Source organism: Xenopus laevis, chromosome 2L, assembly GCF_017654675.1.
Source record: "Xenopus laevis strain J_2021 chromosome 2L, Xenopus_laevis_v10.1, whole genome shotgun sequence".
Lineage (NCBI taxonomy): Eukaryota > Metazoa > Chordata > Amphibia > Anura > Pipidae > Xenopus > Xenopus laevis.
The window spans coordinates 88,961,599-88,979,871 of record NC_054373.1 but is presented as its reverse complement, the minus strand read 5'-3'; the positions used below and the strand labels follow the sequence as shown (position 1 = coordinate 88,979,871).

The 18,273-nt window shown below is 36.6% G+C and overlaps 1 protein-coding gene across 1 annotated transcript in view; it reads right to left on the bottom strand.

Moving 5' to 3' along the window:
* Positions 1 to 17,466, bottom strand: part of LOC108707504 (glutamate receptor ionotropic, kainate 3) — a gene marked incomplete at its 3' end in the record, with an annotated part of 197,164 nt that extends 179,698 nt beyond the window's left edge. The window contains exon 1 of the mRNA XM_041582147.1: positions 17,137 to 17,466. Coding sequence (XP_041438081.1) covers positions 17,137 to 17,215 — 79 coding nt within the window. The remainder of the gene's footprint in view (positions 1 to 17,136) is intronic.
* Positions 17,467 to 18,273: the final 807 nt, after the last annotated feature.

The window sequence follows — 18,273 nt, the reverse complement described above, 5'->3', positions numbered from 1 at the left end:
CTTTTATTCTGCAAGTTAAAACATAGATGGGAGCCATTTTTAAATAGAAGGCCACAAACCTTGACATGGTATGGTGGCTTAAGAACTTTGTGATCACAAAATTGTAAATAAAAATACAATATTACTAGTACAAATGGTGACAGGGAATGTGCATTCATCAATACCCATTTTTAATATGTCACTCACTTAATGCATATCTGCCAATCAGTAGGTAACAGATCACCTGTTTAAATATATTATTGGTTTTATTGTTTGTTATGGGATACTGCACCTGGGTACCTTTAATTTCTCTTTAGTGTATACTTATAAAAAAGTGGCACAGGAATACTATGCAAAGTTTTTCATGTAAATGATTATAATACCATGACAAAACAATAATGTATCAGTTATTTTCTAAACAACTCACAGAACAGTTACACGTATAATTGAAAAGTGGGAGGGGGCTGCAACTTGACCAATAGGCAGCAACTTGAGAAAATAGGCAAGAAGGTTCCCTGGTACCAGGGCTCAATGAAGTGAGCAGATCATTGTATTGTAATTATCTCCTGAAAATGTACTAATTATAAATACAAGTCCAAGGCTACTGAAAGAACTCTAAAATGTTACCAATAATATGTAAAATATGGTTTTGATCAATGGTACATGCAACTGTTAAGGGTCTCCAAGCTGAATTGTAACAAGCACGCTTTAAGAAAAACTATTGGTCACCAGGACCAAGTGATTCTTTAATGGCCAAACATAAATAAAGAAGGTATTTAGTACAATGGAATAATAATATTTTTCACAAGCATATCACACAGGTAGCTTATTCACTCTTTCAAAGGCAAAGTGGCATATTTCTACATCATTCAAACTCACTACAGGTGTCAGTCCCAGTGTACAGTACATATGTACACATAGTGTTATCTCTCAAAGACAATGTACTCTAACCTGAGTCTCTGCACAATGAAGTCCATACTATGGTGAATGTCCACTAGGGAGCTAACCCCACACTGTCCCTCTCTGGTGGAGCATAGGACTACTCATGCTAGGTGACCCTGGCATTCCTAGAGCATACTATCCTATCATTCAATACAAGCCATAATTCAGTCTGTACCTTTCTTCAACCTAAGGTGTCCTGCATACCATGGGGTCCTGGTTTATCCTTTAATGAGACGTTCTGCTTCTGGCTCCCCATCACCACCACCCCACTCCTGGAGTGAATTCCAAAAAGCCAGAATATGGATACTTCTTGTTTTTATTCCAGTATCACCCAAAATACCCCTAAGCCCCCAACAGAAACACACCCAGATGTTAACCCATTCACATACCCTACACCAATGTAAACTGAAGAATATAATATAAGTAAACTGAAATAAAAAGGCATATTGTTGCCTTAACATTAATGTAAGCTAAGGTATTATTATTATTATTATTATTATTATTATTATATAGAATACAGATTTAGGCAATATCTGTATCAGCACCAGTATCTGGTCTCTGATCTTCCTACTGTTAGATGACAAGGTAAAATTAATTTAATTAGATCAGCATTTTAGCAACCAATGCCATAGCTGAATATATTCAAAATAATCAAAAGTCATGAAGACCTCTTTATTTACCATTCTGGTACCATTTTTGTACTGTAGATGCAAGAAGATATACACTGTACAAGTGTTTTCTGGGGAGACCTGAAGGCATAGTAAAATATACAGTTTATATGGTCCCCTGAAGCCAATAGCTATATTTGTTAATACATTTTCAATTTACAGGTTATAACCTTATGTCTAACAGACTAAAAGTCGTGATGTGTTCTGACACGGTGCCATTCATTCATTTTTAATATACATTTTTAAGTTAAAAAAAAACAAATAACAGGAACTGGAACCCAAGAGCTATTTCACCTTTTGTATTCAACAATGAGGTTAACTTTAATTAAGGTAAATATCTTGTTGCTCTCACAACAGAGAAGAAATGGCCATGTCATATTTCGCTTCTATAGTATTCCCAGCCTCACCATATTTCCAAATCTTAATGAAATATACAGTCATTTTATGTGGTACGTACGTAACACTGCAACATGGAACAAATTGTATCAATTAATACATACTGTAAACTATTTTATTAAAAATAAAAACCTGAGAGTATAGAATCAAAATGTTTAGTTTTGCCTTTGAATTTACAGTGGAAAGTGACAGCATTCCGATGAATGCTTCTCATTTGTAGGGTTGTATTTACCAGTCCTATACTTTGTCCCTCGCTTCCTGACATTTGACATTTTTTGCTGTGATTAATTCCTTTCTCTGCCAAGTCTTCTTGCCAAACTGACACGTTGATAATCCCCTGCCTACACAACTAATGTGCAAAAATTGTGTTCTTTCCAGCCCCGGCAATCATCGCATTTCTAAATTACCATCTGCAATGGTTTCTTCCTGCTTTGTGTGTATATATGCGCACGCTTTTTTCCCCCACTCTATACGTCTCCGGATATTTAACCCCTCCTATCCCAGATGCTGTATTGTTTTTCAGTTCTGGCTTGATTGCATGCAAAAGGAAACCATTTCTGAGGCATGCAAAGCTAACAGGGAAATATATTTTTTCTGTTTGGTCATTTTTTTATGTATATTACTTAAAGCAACTAAACAATAGAGGTAGGTCTGCAGCTATAGTACCATAAGCATTACAAATGGAGTCAATCTGTACTAATCTTTGTACCTAAGGAGTATTGCTACATGCTTAACAAGACCTATGAAACTGGGTAAATAGCTTGAAGCACATGCCAAAGGTTTTTAGGCCAAGCAATACTGCTACATCCCTCAGTGCATTACAGTTGGTACCTCAATTCTAACAAAGGCCTAGAAAATACTGGCACTGATAAAATACACAACTAAAGCTACATGTACCTATGTAGAAAATGTTTGCTGCAGTGCAAGTGGAACCTAAATGGTGATATATATTTAGAGTACTTATAAAGAGCTATTGCAATATTTACTACTCAGAAGCTTAAATAATTGTTCTTGCATTAGCAATGACATTTGGGCTCTGAGTTGGTTTTGAGCGATGACCAAAACAATATTTTAGTGGGTTGTAAATTATTCATGACCTATTATGGTTGCAAGAGAAAGTTGGTTCTTTTTAAATATTATGTCTATTGAAGCCCTTCAGAGGCATGAGCTGAACAAAGCACAGTTCTTGGTACTGCTAAGGACGTATGCCATACAATCTGCAATAAGATCAATGGCATGCTTGGAGCAAAGAGCGGCATGCTGAGAGGAAATTATGTACAGTTCTGTTTGACCTGGCTCTGCTGGAGAATATATCCTGACTGTGCCAGGCACTGTGCGCTACATAAGAGAATTTTAGCTGATTGTGTAAAGTATACCTTCTAACATTTCCAAATTCAAAATCCATGATCCACCATGGCAACAGTTGTGACTAATTCCTGATATACTAATTACTGTTTTAGGTAAACATTAATAATTGTGAAGTATGGTGTAAAACTACTGTACAATCTGATTTGCTTTCATGCCATATTGTAAATATAATTCTAAAGACCGTTCCTTGTCAGTGGTTTCAATGTTGTTTTTAAATGTAATTTCACTTGAAAGAGGTATTTGTTTTTTCTCTTTTGCTCTCTTGTTGGATGTATCCTCCAGGACTGTTACATTGTTTTAAGTGTCGGAACCCTCAGTAGAGGGAGAGAGATTGTACTGCTTCATTTACAAATAACTTTTTTATTCTTACAATGGAAACATTTGGTTGGGTATCCTACTAAAATTTACTGCGGGGACATGCATTTTCCAGTAGATCTGGAGTGTTGCTGTTTACTGCACATAGCTAAGTATTATCTATAGCATTTTTTTGGAGTAGAAATATTACCAAGCTTTGGGCCAGATTCAATTCAGTGAGAAGTTATCTCATGGTTTATCATGTGAAAACTCATGGATGAGATTCAATTTGAGGAGAAAAGGCTATTCTCCTAATTCAGTTCCTATAGACCAATAGAGTTATCACATGAGAAACTGCGAGATAAGATTTTCTGAATTGTATTGCAGCTCAAATTGAATCTAGTAAATGACTTTTTTCATGATAAACTTTTTTCTCACTGAATTGAATCTGGCCCTTGTGTGTGTTTTTTTTTTTTTGTAAAATAATTTTTACCCAAAAACAAAGACCTGTTTATGAAACGTAAAGCACAATATTACTCCAATGACTTCTGCCAACAATCCCAGTTTGCTTAAGTATAACAACAAACAAAAACAGACTTTATTACTTGGACCAGTCATGCATTTAATTCCCCCATATCCCAGTACAGAGGAGCCTGTTTCACTTCTGTTTCCATAAGCAAGGGACCTATACCAAAAGGGGTTGAGAAAGTTCCTGGATAATTGTCTACAAGTCTATTTGCATTCAGCTACTCATATAGGAAGTATTCATTTTATATTGTATAAGCATATTTCAAAGTTGGCTGTATTAACATGCAAGTTTTTGGTTTGTCATTTGGGGTGATTTTTCTGATGACTACAGACTATACATTATTAAACAGAGGTGTCAGCACTGAATCCAAACTTACCATTATTATCTCACTACGATTCTATTAATATGCAAAATGTGTAGCACAGACTTATGTATCTACTACACCCCACTGCGTTAAAGTAAATTTTAATTTCCATCATCACTGTATTACACTTCTGGCAATCAGCAGGGGTTTTGCTTAGCTCTTGTCGCTGATCATTTCTACAACTTGAGCTTTCTTGGACCACAGCTCAGCCCTTTGCCTACAGCCTTTATCTGAATCCTTCGACACGCTTCAGTTAAACTCCTTCCTGCTTACGTGTAGCAATAATTTATAACTTTTATGCCCTCTAGTCTTGCAATATGCACACATCTAGAGGAGCCCAAGATAACCTTATAAAGGAGTGGGAGGCAACACAAGCCAGATGGACCTGGAGTTTATTGCAAAGTATATGAGAGTTGTTCCAATAGCTTGTTCATTGTGGTGAAAAAGCTATAAGAGCATTGTCTGCTAATAAGGGCACATTGATTGCAAAAAAAGAATTTATAATATATTGTATAATAAAATATAATATATATCGGTTACCATGTGTTGAACTGCATCTAAGATTGCTATATAGCACCTAACACCTTTATAGAGTCAGAAGAACAGTGCATAAAATGTTCTTTTGTACTGATCTCAATAAGTTGCAGTAGTGTGGAAAACTGTAATAACTTACCCCGGTAGGGATGTTGGGGGTCGGCGGAGACACCCGCCGCACTCCAAGTGGGGATGCCCGCAGGGTTCTTCGGTGCCTAGGGCGCGTGCGACGCGTCGGGTTGCGTCTTAAAGGCGCAGGCGCGCTGACGTATGACGTCAGCGCGCAAAGGCGCGAATTTCAAATATATTTAAAGGTACAGTTTTACTTTATGCATTGCCCGTGATAGGATATTGTTTCCTGGTGCTTCTGAGCCTTGTGCTATATTCTGAACCTGTTTGATTCCTGTTTTTGACCCCTGCCTGGCTATTTTGACTATTCTGACTTCTGGATTCTGACCCTTGCCTGATTACCGACTACCTCCTCTGATTAACCCTCTGGGTCAAACCTGTCTTCCTGGTTTGACCCTTGCCTGCCTGATAACGTTAATTCTCTGCCTGCCTCGACCCGGCCTGATCTGACTACTCTTTTGCCTAAACGCCTTGTACTACGATCTTCTGTCCAAAGACTTTGCTTTACTGTCGTGCCCCTCTGCCTATCCAGAACCCTCATCTTGCACCTCTCGTTTAAGTCCAGGTGGCATCCAAGTAAGCCGAGGGCTCCTCCCGAGGCCCAAAGGTGGTCACACTACTGGTGAAGCACGAGCCGAGACCAGGGTGCCTGGTGTTTGCTCTGGTGTTGGGTGCCGACCGTGACAAAAACATAGAGGTTAAAGTTAAATTGGAAATGGAATGCTTTAAATAAACATTTCAATAAAAAAAAATATTTAGTTTTGACACATTGTCTAAAATAACATGAGATTGAATTTTAATCTATTAAAATGTGGGAAAATATACTGGTCCTGTTATCCAGAAAGCTTTGGATTTTGGAAAGACCATCTCCCATAGACTGCAAAATATTAATGATACTGGTACCCCATATATCATTCATCTTTCAGCCAGTAAACAGCTGCTAAAAGTGCTACAAATTATGCGTACATAGAAAGTAAATATAAAAAGCTTGTTTAAGCTCCAGGTATATAAATGCAATTTGCAAGAGATCATTTAAATATGCCTAAGGCTCCTTCTATTAAATATTGTACAGCTAGAGTTCTATGAGACATAAATCCAGTGGGGGTTGGATTGCTAGGGGTGCATCAGAGATATGTTGGAGGGTGATTTTTAAAGATGGTAGGTTCCTGGTAATGCTTCATGTAGTCTTGTATTATTGTGATACAAAGGGAGCCTATTGCAGTCACAGTTTGAATGTGGAGTGTGGGCAGTTTGCTGAAAAAGCAACTAATCAGAAACTGATTTCTTGGTTTCAACTAGTTATGCTGCCAGATATCCCCATTATGAGGTGAGAGCCGCATATTCCCTCTGAAAAGAAAATTACTATGACATTTTTATAAGGATGCAGATTCATTTTTTAAATCATATTTAGGGGGTTTTACTGAAATGTAATTCCAGAGTACAGCATTCCATGTTACCTTTTTTAAGAAACAAGTTAAAAATCCATACCCATTATCTTTTCATCTGTAAACACCAATCTCAGTTGCAGCAGTTCTAATTTTTTTTTATCTTTTATTCTTTTGACAAAACAAGTTTCTTCCAACAAAGCAGAACCCCAACCCTCTGCTGCAAAATTAATTGGTTTTTGGATCCAAAGAAAAAAAAAAAAGCTTGAAGCTGTTAAAAGGACGAAAAGCATCAGCTAGGATTCATACTGCTGTTACCTCTGAATCCAGATTAGCATTACAATACTCAACATGGTAGTAGTCAGCAAAGGAGGATTAGCAACTTCTTTATGTACCTTTGGTATCTGTTCATGGTGACACCGTATCCTTAACCTGTGGGATATCAACAACCCCTACATGCCAATGAGGACTTTTGAAAATCTACAAAATGTATTAAAAAAGTGATATTTTTCAATCTTTTATATGTGTGTAACTTTTTTCCCCAGCAAATGTTGCATGAGACTAGCGTAGCGCTATTTTGAGCTCAGTAATTACTGTAGGTACCTCAGCTAAATTAGTTTCATAGCAAGGGCTATGGATCCTCAGTTAAAGCCTTAGCATTGACAGGGTTTACTTAGTTTCTCATAGAAATTTCAAGTTACTTTTAAATGCATGCTACTTTTATTATCTTGAACATTTGACCAGAACAATTAAAAATAGGAATCATTCTTCAGACATGTTTATGGACATAGCCACCCTAAGTTTAAGGGGGTTATTTACTTAACCTCGATTTTCTCTAGTTGAAGTTTCTGAGTTGAGAAAAACCTCAATTTTTTTGAGATTTATTATAGACCGAAGCTGAAAAAGTCTGAATCCGAAAAAATTCGCCATCTCAAACCTGCCGACGTCATGTTGAAGTCAATGGCTGACGTCTCTTTCACAACTTGAATATATAATTATCTGTGCTGGGTTTCGTCCACAAATCCAAAAAATTCTGGGTTTAAGGGCGATTACCCCCCCCAAAAAAATCAAGCTATTAAGGTGTCAAATCCGGAAAATTTGTATAATTCAAGTTTTTTTCTGATCCATCTTTTTCAAGCTATTTTATTGTTAAATAAGATGAAATCATTGATGGGACTTTGGTTGAGCGTGGTTTAATAAAACATGGGATAAATTAGAGTTTTAGATAATAAGCCCCTGAATTTGTCCATATCAGTTCGTACGAGGGTACATTCTTGTTCATTCTGCTTAAAGGTGGTCATACTCTGGCCGATACGCTATGATATCCTGCCTATGCAAGCTGTTGTTTACAAGTCAAATTAAGGTACGGATTGCCACCTTCAGCCTTCATTGAGTGTCTACATCCAATGTATAGAAGTTACCCCTTTTATTACGACCACATTGGTGTGCAAAGTTATTTATGATGCCTCTATCCTATACTTATGGAGCGCAAAGACACTGACCTAAGAATTTTCCTTAGTGAATTAATTAATCACATTCTTTCTAGTGAATGATAATTACAGTCATTAAATAAAGTCTTTCTGTAAAAAGTCCGAAACATTTGATTTTTATTTTTACCATAGTCATTTTTATACAAACTGTGGCTAGTGGAAGTTTTTATTTGTATTAAAATGTCAGGTGTGCCGGAAATTTTCCTCCAAGTGTGTCTACAGATTTGAAAGAGTTTAAAATATAAATAAATATATAAATATTGCTATATTCATTGTGCGGATGTACATGATATAATGGAAAAACAAAGCTAAAGCCGTATACTGTACAGTAAAATGATAATTCCTTAAGTAGGTGACACTGTTAAAATCCTCACCTCCTGACTGATTTTTCTGTTTTATTTTTCTCTAGCTGTATGATAAACCATGACACAGAAAGCTGTTATTTTAGACAGAACACCTAAGGCTGTAATTAGTTTTTTCCCTATGCTACATGTAGTGTCCCCTTTCTATTCTCTGGGGCTATAAATTCCAAGTCCCTTGTTCTAGCTGTGTATTTCTTCAGGCTGAACATCATTCTCATCATTATTGTTGCTCCTCTCTGACTTTTTGGCTTTTTTACCCAAGGAAACTTAATATAAGAAATAATGCAATCTCCCAATCAGCACTGCTAGAATGCATTGATGGAGCATTTGCAAGCTTCTGGGTCCTTCAGTTACTCATGAACTCAATTTTACCTACACTTTAGTGCTCATTCAAATAAAATGCATAGGATCTTTCCTTAAGTTATACGAATCTGTATTATAGAAGGATACCTTATCCAGAAAAATCCAGGTCTCAAGCACTGAAGATGAAAGATGGAATCTGTGCATATTGCAGTAACTCAATCAACATCACAACAAATCAGTGGCTAGGTAAGGTTCTCAGGTCTTATGTGCAATCCCTTTGCAGGTATGATTTATTTATATAATGTACAATTATGAATAAACAAATAGTTATTAGATCTAAAGTTGGTCAAACATGGCTAGATTCCAAATAAGTGGATCATTCCCGCATGTGTCCACCAAAGGGTCAAACAATCGGATAATAACGGCAGGGTTACAGGCTGACCCCATTGATGAACCAATGCAATACTCACTCCAAAAGGATTTTTAAACCTGCCATCTGCCTGTTTCCGGTCAGTTATCAATTAGGCAGACCTGTCAGAGGGCCCCATAAGCTGCCAACTTGGGTATGGCCACCTTAACATCCAGTTAGGTGAATTTGACATGTCTATAGTTTGCTCTGGCAGAGCAAGTGTTTAAACAGTTTCTCATATGCAATATTCTTATGGGCAGGGATGTTTATGCACCTGTCATGTTCTAGTGCTCAGATGATCAAGCAAAACTCTGTTAAATTGTTCATTCTGAGCAGTTACAAGCTAATCAGTAGTGATTAGAGATGATTTGCACCTCTGTTTGCATAAAACTAAGTTGTTTGATTTTAACTGCTTCAAGCTGAATTTAGGTAACAAAATATATCTCTATATTGGGCTTAGAATTGCTGAGTGATTCACAGACTGCAAATCCATTTTTGTAAATGAATCAAGTTGTGTTAAGATTGATAGAATTATCAATTATTGAAAATATCACTTTTAACTGTTATTTAGTTTCCAATCAGAATGAGTTCAGAATAGCACGGCTCTTTTCGCTTTGTGAGACAAAACAAAAATGATGTGAGACAAAAAAGAAGCAGGACAAAAAAAAAAAGAAACATGCAGCACATGCATATATCATTTTATCCTTCCCCTTTCCTTCCACATCAGCCAAAGTGATCTGAGCCGTCCCACTGTCTATATAAGGACATACACATAAATATATGGTTTATTCTTTTTAATGTGAGAAACAAAGCAACCAGTTATTATCTGTTGGTGGTCAGATTTATCATAAGTGGTTAATAGTAGATACTTTTACCAATCAAGCAGAGGTAATATCAAAAATCACAGCCATGTTTTTTTTTATAAATTGGCAGCACGGGAGCCTTTTATCTATTAAAAAAGCTATTGTAGCATAGTGAATAAGAGGTTCTCTAACAATGTAGGACATGTGTGTAGCAATATACTTAAAAATGCATGTGATTTTACCCTCCCAAAGCAGAAACAAGGTGCCACGAAAAAATTCCCATAGACTCTATCTTCTTTAAAGGAAATTGTAGAATTTCTTTGGTAGGTATTAAATTGTTGAAAGAAAACATCCAATATCTGTGTTCAGTTAGTGCTATTACAAATAAATGTTTTAACATAAACAACCATACTATGACATTAATGTTTATTGCCAGGGGTAATTTAATATGTTAGTAGCCATAGAATATAATAGGCATAGAATATAGTAGGCATAGAATATAATAGGCATTGACTATAATATTAAGCAAATGTTATCCATGGTAAGGAAGAGTAATGCACAACCTCAGACATTGAAGTCCAAAGTATATTATACAGAAAAGAGGGAGCTAGTAAACAGCACTGGATGTCTATATTTCAGCTAGGGGAGTCATTCAGGAAGCTGGTTATTTTTTTTTCCATTCATTATGAGTACCTGACATTGCATAGATTTAAGCAATAGCTTATCTGGCAGCCAGAAAAACAGTGGTGACAAGTTTATGCCACAACACAGTTCGTCAACCACATTTCGATGTGCACAACTGCAGCATGCACTTCACGAACTTCCAAGCAGCGGTAAAAACAGCTTTATTTATTTAATACAGCCAAGCCCGCACTTTGGATGGGGGAAACAATAGTTTTTTTTTTTAAATGCTAGGCTGCCCGCATCTAGTGGGAGTGTCCCATGCCGACGGCCATGATGGGGCACATGAAAGCTCATAATGAGTGATTGCTGCAACTCACTAATTATACGACTGCGATTGACGTCAGATTGTGAGTCGCCTACGTCAGAGGCTCATTACCCAAATGTAAGAAATTGTTTCCCCCTGCCGGAGTGTGGCCTCTATTACTAGCAGCAACAATCTCCCATTCAGAGCGCAGACCAATTCACACTGAAGTCGCTTTAAATAATAATACCCTGAGGAAATGCCTGGTATAGAGGCAGGAAAGCATAGGATTTTCTTTGCACACCCACTGTTTGGATCACAGTGTATGCTAAAATAAAGCCGGATTGATATTAATTAAACCAACTTCAGTGTGAATTGGTCTGCGCTCTGAATGAGAGATTGTTGCTGCTAGTATTGGAATCTTCAGGGTGAGTTACCGAAGTTTCGGGAGAGCTGTCACCAGCCTGAAGACGCTGAGCCCTGTTGTGCTCCGCCATTAGCACTTCTTATTATGAGACGTTGTGGCTTCTATTAGCCAGCACTTCTGGTAGGGAAAACTATGTTATTGTGACTGGTACCCAAACCATTTCATAAAAATCTATCATTCCCACTTTGCATTTGGTTCCCAAGTGGCCAGTTTAAAGGTCCACTTTACTTCTAATTCCAATTGTTTTATTATATATATATATATATATATATATATATATATATATATATATATATATATATATAGTTAGATATCTTCAGTATCCGCACTCCAATCAAGCAATCTCATCTTGAGAAAGGTCCCAAGAGGGACCGAAACGTTGGAGCACTGTGATGTGTGAAATGAAATAATAAAAAGACACTTGTTTTACAAAGGGAAGTGCTGGCCCAGGAATGCTTTATTCCAGATTTTGATTTTATATATATATATATATATATATATATATATATATATATATATATATATATATATATATATATATATATATATATATATATATATATATATATATATATATATATATATATATATACACACACACATACTGTATATATACTAAACTAACTGTAGATCTTGAGATCATTTTAGCTTTGGATATTATGCTTATCCAGAAAGTTACACAAGAATCACATCACCCAGCCGAGCATTCCACAATCTTAATGCTCATATAGTGAAGAACCATTTGAGCTTCTTTAAGTTAAAAATCAATTCTTTAGGTCTAAAGGGGTGACCTCTTTTTCATTTTATATGTGAAAAAATACTGCAATCTGTCTATAATGTCTTGTAATGTATTTGTAAAGAATAATTCACGTCCCATCATAAGGGCCTATTCTTCAGTGAAAACAATCCCAACTTTCCCCATAGTTTCATTGTTCCATTCCCTTTACTGGTTTAGTTGGACATCTTTGTGCTAATATAGCTCATTGATATCTTCCTGGGACCCAAAACTGCACTGCAAAAGCATGCTCTTATCTCTGCAATATTAATTATGCTTTTATGCAAGAAATGCTTTAGTAGCCCTTGACTGACACTGTTTATAGTTTCAAAGTCTGTTATCCACAATAATCCTCAAATCCTTCTCAATTAACAAGGACTACAATACACTTCCATATGTAACTGGAACTTATGTTATTTTTGCCCAAGTGCATAACCTTGCATTTCTCAACACTGAACTTAAAGGTTTTTTCACCAGGTAAAAGTTGGTGAGGTCCTTTTTGGACCATTTTTAATCTTTATGGACTTTTTGAGGTTTTTAGGGGTTTTTCCACTGAGGTTTTCAAGATATTTTTTTAGTTTTCTTTTTCATTCATACTTTTTAGATTGGAATGTTTTACAGCATTTGCTGTTTTAGAGAAAGTGAGTTTACTAGTGGTTTTAAAAACCTCTAAAAACACTAAAATGAGACTGTTGATAAATACACCACCACAAGTGCCCTACTTAACGAGCAGTCCCATACCGGACTTCCCTATTAATAATGTACTGTGCCTTGCCAGATACATTTTTTTAATGTTTAAACAACTTTCCACTATCCATTAATGGAGACAATTAAAGGTTATTTGTTGCCATTCTGCTTAAGAGATGGGATAACCAGTAGCTCAATCTCACATGAGATTTTAGGCAGAGGAGAAACTGCACACAGACACCATGCTTCTCTTGCTTCAAGAAGACATAACTTTATTAACACTTCTGCAGTAGCAGACAAAAATCATGTCACATGACACAGTGTCAGGATCAGATTACGGAGGGATCTGGGTGAGAGCACACCCATTAAAACATATCTTAACATTCTTCCATTTTTTACTTTATTTGCAGTGCTTTAGTGACATACAGTAGTATAGATATTTTGTTAAATTCATAAGCCAGAACATGGCCCGCAGTATCTCAAATAGCAATCATTAAATTAAGCAAAGAATAGAGTAAACATTAACAGAAAATATAGTGGTTTTAAGACATAGGATAACAGAAGACAGACTTTTTTATTGCATCCCTTTAATCCTCTTTTTAAGGCTGACAAATTACTATTTGTATAACCTCTTATTACTCAATATAATGTATTGCTTTGCACAATATAATCTCTGCAGGTGAGCCCTCCTTTTTCATGTAGTGTCTCCTGCATAATTACTTTTGTATCTGTGAAATGTCATGACATAAACTGCTCTACTGGTGCTATGGGGATACCATTTAATCAATACAATAAGGGAGGAAGAAGAGGCATTTTGCAGGATTGCAATCACAACAGAACAGATGTAAATAAGACAATATAAATGTGTACTGCTGAGATCAAGGGCAGAGGGACTGGGATGCATTTTTATTAGGGCGAACATTGTGTAACATGTATATAATACATGGCTATTTGGTATTGGTTTTACCCTGAGAGAGGAAAGTAGGAATCTGATTATCAATTTCTATTCGGTTGTGGTTGTATGTTAATGAGCATTAGTAGTTTAGAGATAAGTAATGTCAAACCTAGGCCAGGCCAGGGTAGTCAATCATTTTGTGCATATTTGGTGTGCTTGTAAGGTTAGTGGGGCTCATTTATAAAGATTTGAAAAAATACATCCGGGCAGTAACACAGCAACCAATCAGCGATTAACTTTTTCAACCAGCTGCAGGTTAAGCACTGAAAGCAATCATCTCAGAGCTATACAAGCTGCATATAGTTAAACTCCCATTTAAATTAGAAAAAAAATGATCTAAAACAAAAGTCAATAGATAATATAAATTGGTATGAATGATTGGGGGTAGCAAAGAAGTTGTTTCTGTTTTTAAACTTAAAATGTAAAACTAGAAGACTATATAAACAAAAATAGGCTCTTCGGGGGAAAATAAGTGGTCATATAGGAAGACAAGTGTTATTTGCAAAGTGCAATTTCACATGCAAGTTGTTTTTACCCATCAAGCAGTTGTTTTTCCTGGCAATTCCAGCATAATAGCATGCTAAACGTTGCATCTGCACCAATGTTTGGATGTAATTGTATTTCGCCATTTGACACAAATTGGCTGTAAGTTGCATGTAGCATTTTTATAACTGGGGTGCTTTACTTCCTGTGCATGCATTCAAAATGCCATTTGCATCATATTCACTGGGAGTAATGACACATTAGTAACTGTTACAGGGTGGCAGTAGATCCAAAGTTCCCCAGCATCAGTAGACACAGTTACACACCATTCATCAACAGATGCATGATGGACGACAATAAATTGTTTCAATATTCTATCTCCATTGTGTCAATTTTAAAGCATCTGCACTTGCAGGTGTGTTTGGAAAGGACCGCCATACATATGCCCCAGTACTAATTTGCCTATTTAACTATAAGCTTTACAGACATGAGGGTTGCTCTCTGCAGATATATAAAAGACTTGCTTGTGTTATCTTGCTTATATGTATTTCATGAGATGTCTTACAGGCACAACTAACCTCAATTGCAATAAATGCAAATTCATTTGTGAATTTCCGCAAATCTGACCTTATTTAAGAAAATTTACAAAATGTATAAACCACAATCAAGGTCCACTGTAGAAAACAATTGTGGTAGTTTTTGTGAATCATAGCTTTCCATGCATTTTGAGAAGTCAGGATACCTAGGGGCCCATTTACTAAAGGTCGAAGTGAATTTTCGAATTCAAAAATGTTGAATTTCGAAGTAATTTTTGGGTACTTCGACCATCGAATAGGCCAAAATTAGTTTCGAATTGAAAAAACTTCACAAATCCGACATTCGAAATTAAAAAACTTTTGACTTCACCACCTTAAACCTGCCGGATTGCTGTTTAACCTATGGGGGACCTCCTAGAACCTCTCTGAGTCTTTGGCTAAGTTTTTAGAATTTTTAGAAAGTTTTATTTTGTAAAATCCTTTGAATCGTTCGATTCGAAGGATTAAATTGTTCGATCAAACGATTTTTACTACGCTCGAAAATAGCAGTGCCAGAAAAACTTCGACTATCAAAGTATCAAATTCGATGTTTGAATTTTGAAGTCTTTTAACTTCTAAATTTGACCCTTAGTAAATGTGCCTCCTAATGATTTTCAAATTTCAAAGAAAAAAAAATCAGTACACCAGAATATTCACTTCCCATTGATTTCTATGGCGTCTCAGTAGATCTGAGCAGTCAAGATAAAGAATGTTTATTCACATACCATTAGTGTTGGGCGAATTGGGGCATTTTGCTTCGCAGAAAAATTTGCGAATTTCCAGCGAAATTCCCAAAACAGTTAACAATTTGCGAAACAGCGCTGGTGTCTCGTTTTTGACGCTGTCGTCAGTGTGCGCCGGCGGCAAATCACGTGAATTTGCTGCAAATTCATGCCTGCCAAATAAATTCGCCCATCACTACATACCATTTGTGTCCAAAGTTTCTGTCCTCAGTAGAACTTTTATCAAGACCTATGTATTTAGGTATTCTCGCGATAATGACTACCCTCTAGAGGTCAAGAAGAAAGGTTTTAAATATAAAACACATTTTAACTAACAAATAGATTGGCTGTACGGTTACTACATTATTATATTTATCCTTTTAGAGAGCTGTAAACGTTTTACATTACTCGGTTCAGAATATATCAGGCACAACAGTTCTTTGCCCTTTTTGCCTTACAAGATGGGCAACACATTGGCTCATTTTGGGGTAACAGCCTAAGAGAAAATTATTGGATATTGTGTAATGTTGCCCCACTTGTTGAACACTCGAAAACTGTACTTTGGTATCATCATATTTGAAATAAATTGATTATATATAAATATATATATAATAAATTGATTATAAAGAGTACTATGCATTAAATTGTTGTAAAGAGCAAAATAATTATTTCCTCCATACTCATTTGTGTTGAGGGAAAGCAAAACTTGATGGATTTGGAATACTCTTTGGCTGCAATCAGCCAAGATGAAAAACAAAGTACAGTATGAGTCAGGTTTGGCTGGAGCTACATCCTAGTCTTATCTTGTTCCTCATTTATACTGGTACATGGAAGAACAGAGAAGCGAGATGGGCTAGAGATAAATGAGAGGGAGGGAGAAAGTGTGAGAGAGAGAAATGGAAGCAGATAAACAGAACTGCTTATCAGCAATTTCCATCTCCCTAGCATATTACTTTGAGCCTTCATGTGTTTGTCAGTCTTGTAAAACATTATCTCTGGATATTGGAAGAGAAGGAGCCAAACATACTTCTAATATTGTAAAGCGATAAGAGATATGTGATATTAGTTAAGGACATACTGCCAGTGTCTTTAGAAATGAAAGTGGTATGCATAATATTGGATGTATAAGGACAATGTTAAGTCAAATATAGCCGTGCCCTTCATATCTATTGTTTACTTAGGATGTGGGTAGTTGCTAAAGATATTTGAAAGGCATTTCTATACATAATACAAAAGGCACAAAGAGGTCAACAATGACATGGGAAAACTGAAAAGGTACACATACATAGTTGTTTAAAATTTTTAAGGTGAACTCAAGTATTTTTATAGTATTCCCCACACTATTTAATAAAAAAATTTATAACAGTAATATAGTGGATAATGTACCCCCTACTGTAATTTATAAAGATATTATGTTACCGAGGAGTTATGTGACCATATAAAAGCACGAGGCCGCAGGCCGAGTGCTTTTATACAGGTCACATAACTCCGAGGTGACTTAATATCTTTATAAATTTTCAGTGGGGGGTACATTATTCATTATAATCTACAATTTCTGGGTTCAGTTTGTACTTTCTGACGAGTTCTTTGCTTTTTAAATTATGCCATACTTTAGTATATTTAGCTGGGTACCTTTATTTCTTCTTGCTATGGTCATGTCACAGCTGGGATGTAGTTCTTTCCTTTTTTTCTTCACAGGACTCCTCTCCATTTTTGCACCCCCCCCTCTGCATTACCAAAGTCTCCTCCCCTTCGTATACACTACCTGGAGTCTCTCTCACCCTCCCTTACATTATCTAAGTCTCGCTCCGCCTCCCATCCACTCTGAAGGCTGGCTCCCGCACTGTGTGACATTTTCTTTCACTGCATCACAGACGGGTGAAGGCAAGGGAAGGAGGCGGATCGAGTCTTCAGAGAGTGGACGGGAGGTGGAGCGAGACTTTGGAAGGGTGAGGGAGGGGGAGCGAGACTTCAGATAGTTCATGCGAGGGGGAGTGAAAATGGAGAAGAGAAACGCTAGTGAGGCAGATGCAGATTTTTTACTGTAGTGAGATCTGCTATGAAGGAAAGAGAAGCCGAAGGGAGGGGGTGGAGCGCGTTGTGGGAGGTAAGCAAATGCAGAGCCAAAGCTATAGTGGTGGGAAGGTCGAGTAGAGGCGATGGCAGCAGCTGCGAGTGCTGTCCCTTTAAGTTTATAAACGGCGCGTTCTGGCGTCAGAACGCGCCGTTTATAAGGATATAATTTACAGTCTGGTCCCATTGGGAAATGACCAGACTGTAGATTATAAGTATATAAATATGCTTTTACTTAGCATTTACACTATAAGATACATACAGGGGAATGTAATAAAAGTCGCAAAGAGCAAAACAATTCGCACCAATAAGACTAAAAATCCACATCTCGCAATGTAATATTGTTCCTTAAACTGTTATTGCATTGCGAATTTTAATTGCGCATTGCGACTTTTAATTGCGCATTGCGAATTTTAATTGCGCACTCATAAGAAGTGCTTGAAGGTGTCGTAATCTTTTGGAGCAAACATAACGACTTTTTCAGTAAGAAGTTTTATTACATTGACTGCGCATTGGCGCAAACTATAAAATTCGCAAACGGTCTTTCACTGTCGGAAGTGGACGCTAAACAGTTTCCGGGCTCGCAAAAGCTATATTAAATTCGCACAAAGCAAAATTTGTTCGCGCAAAGGCATAACTTTTCGCATTGCGAATAGTTTTTCCGTTAGCGATTTTTATTACATTCCCCCGTACGTC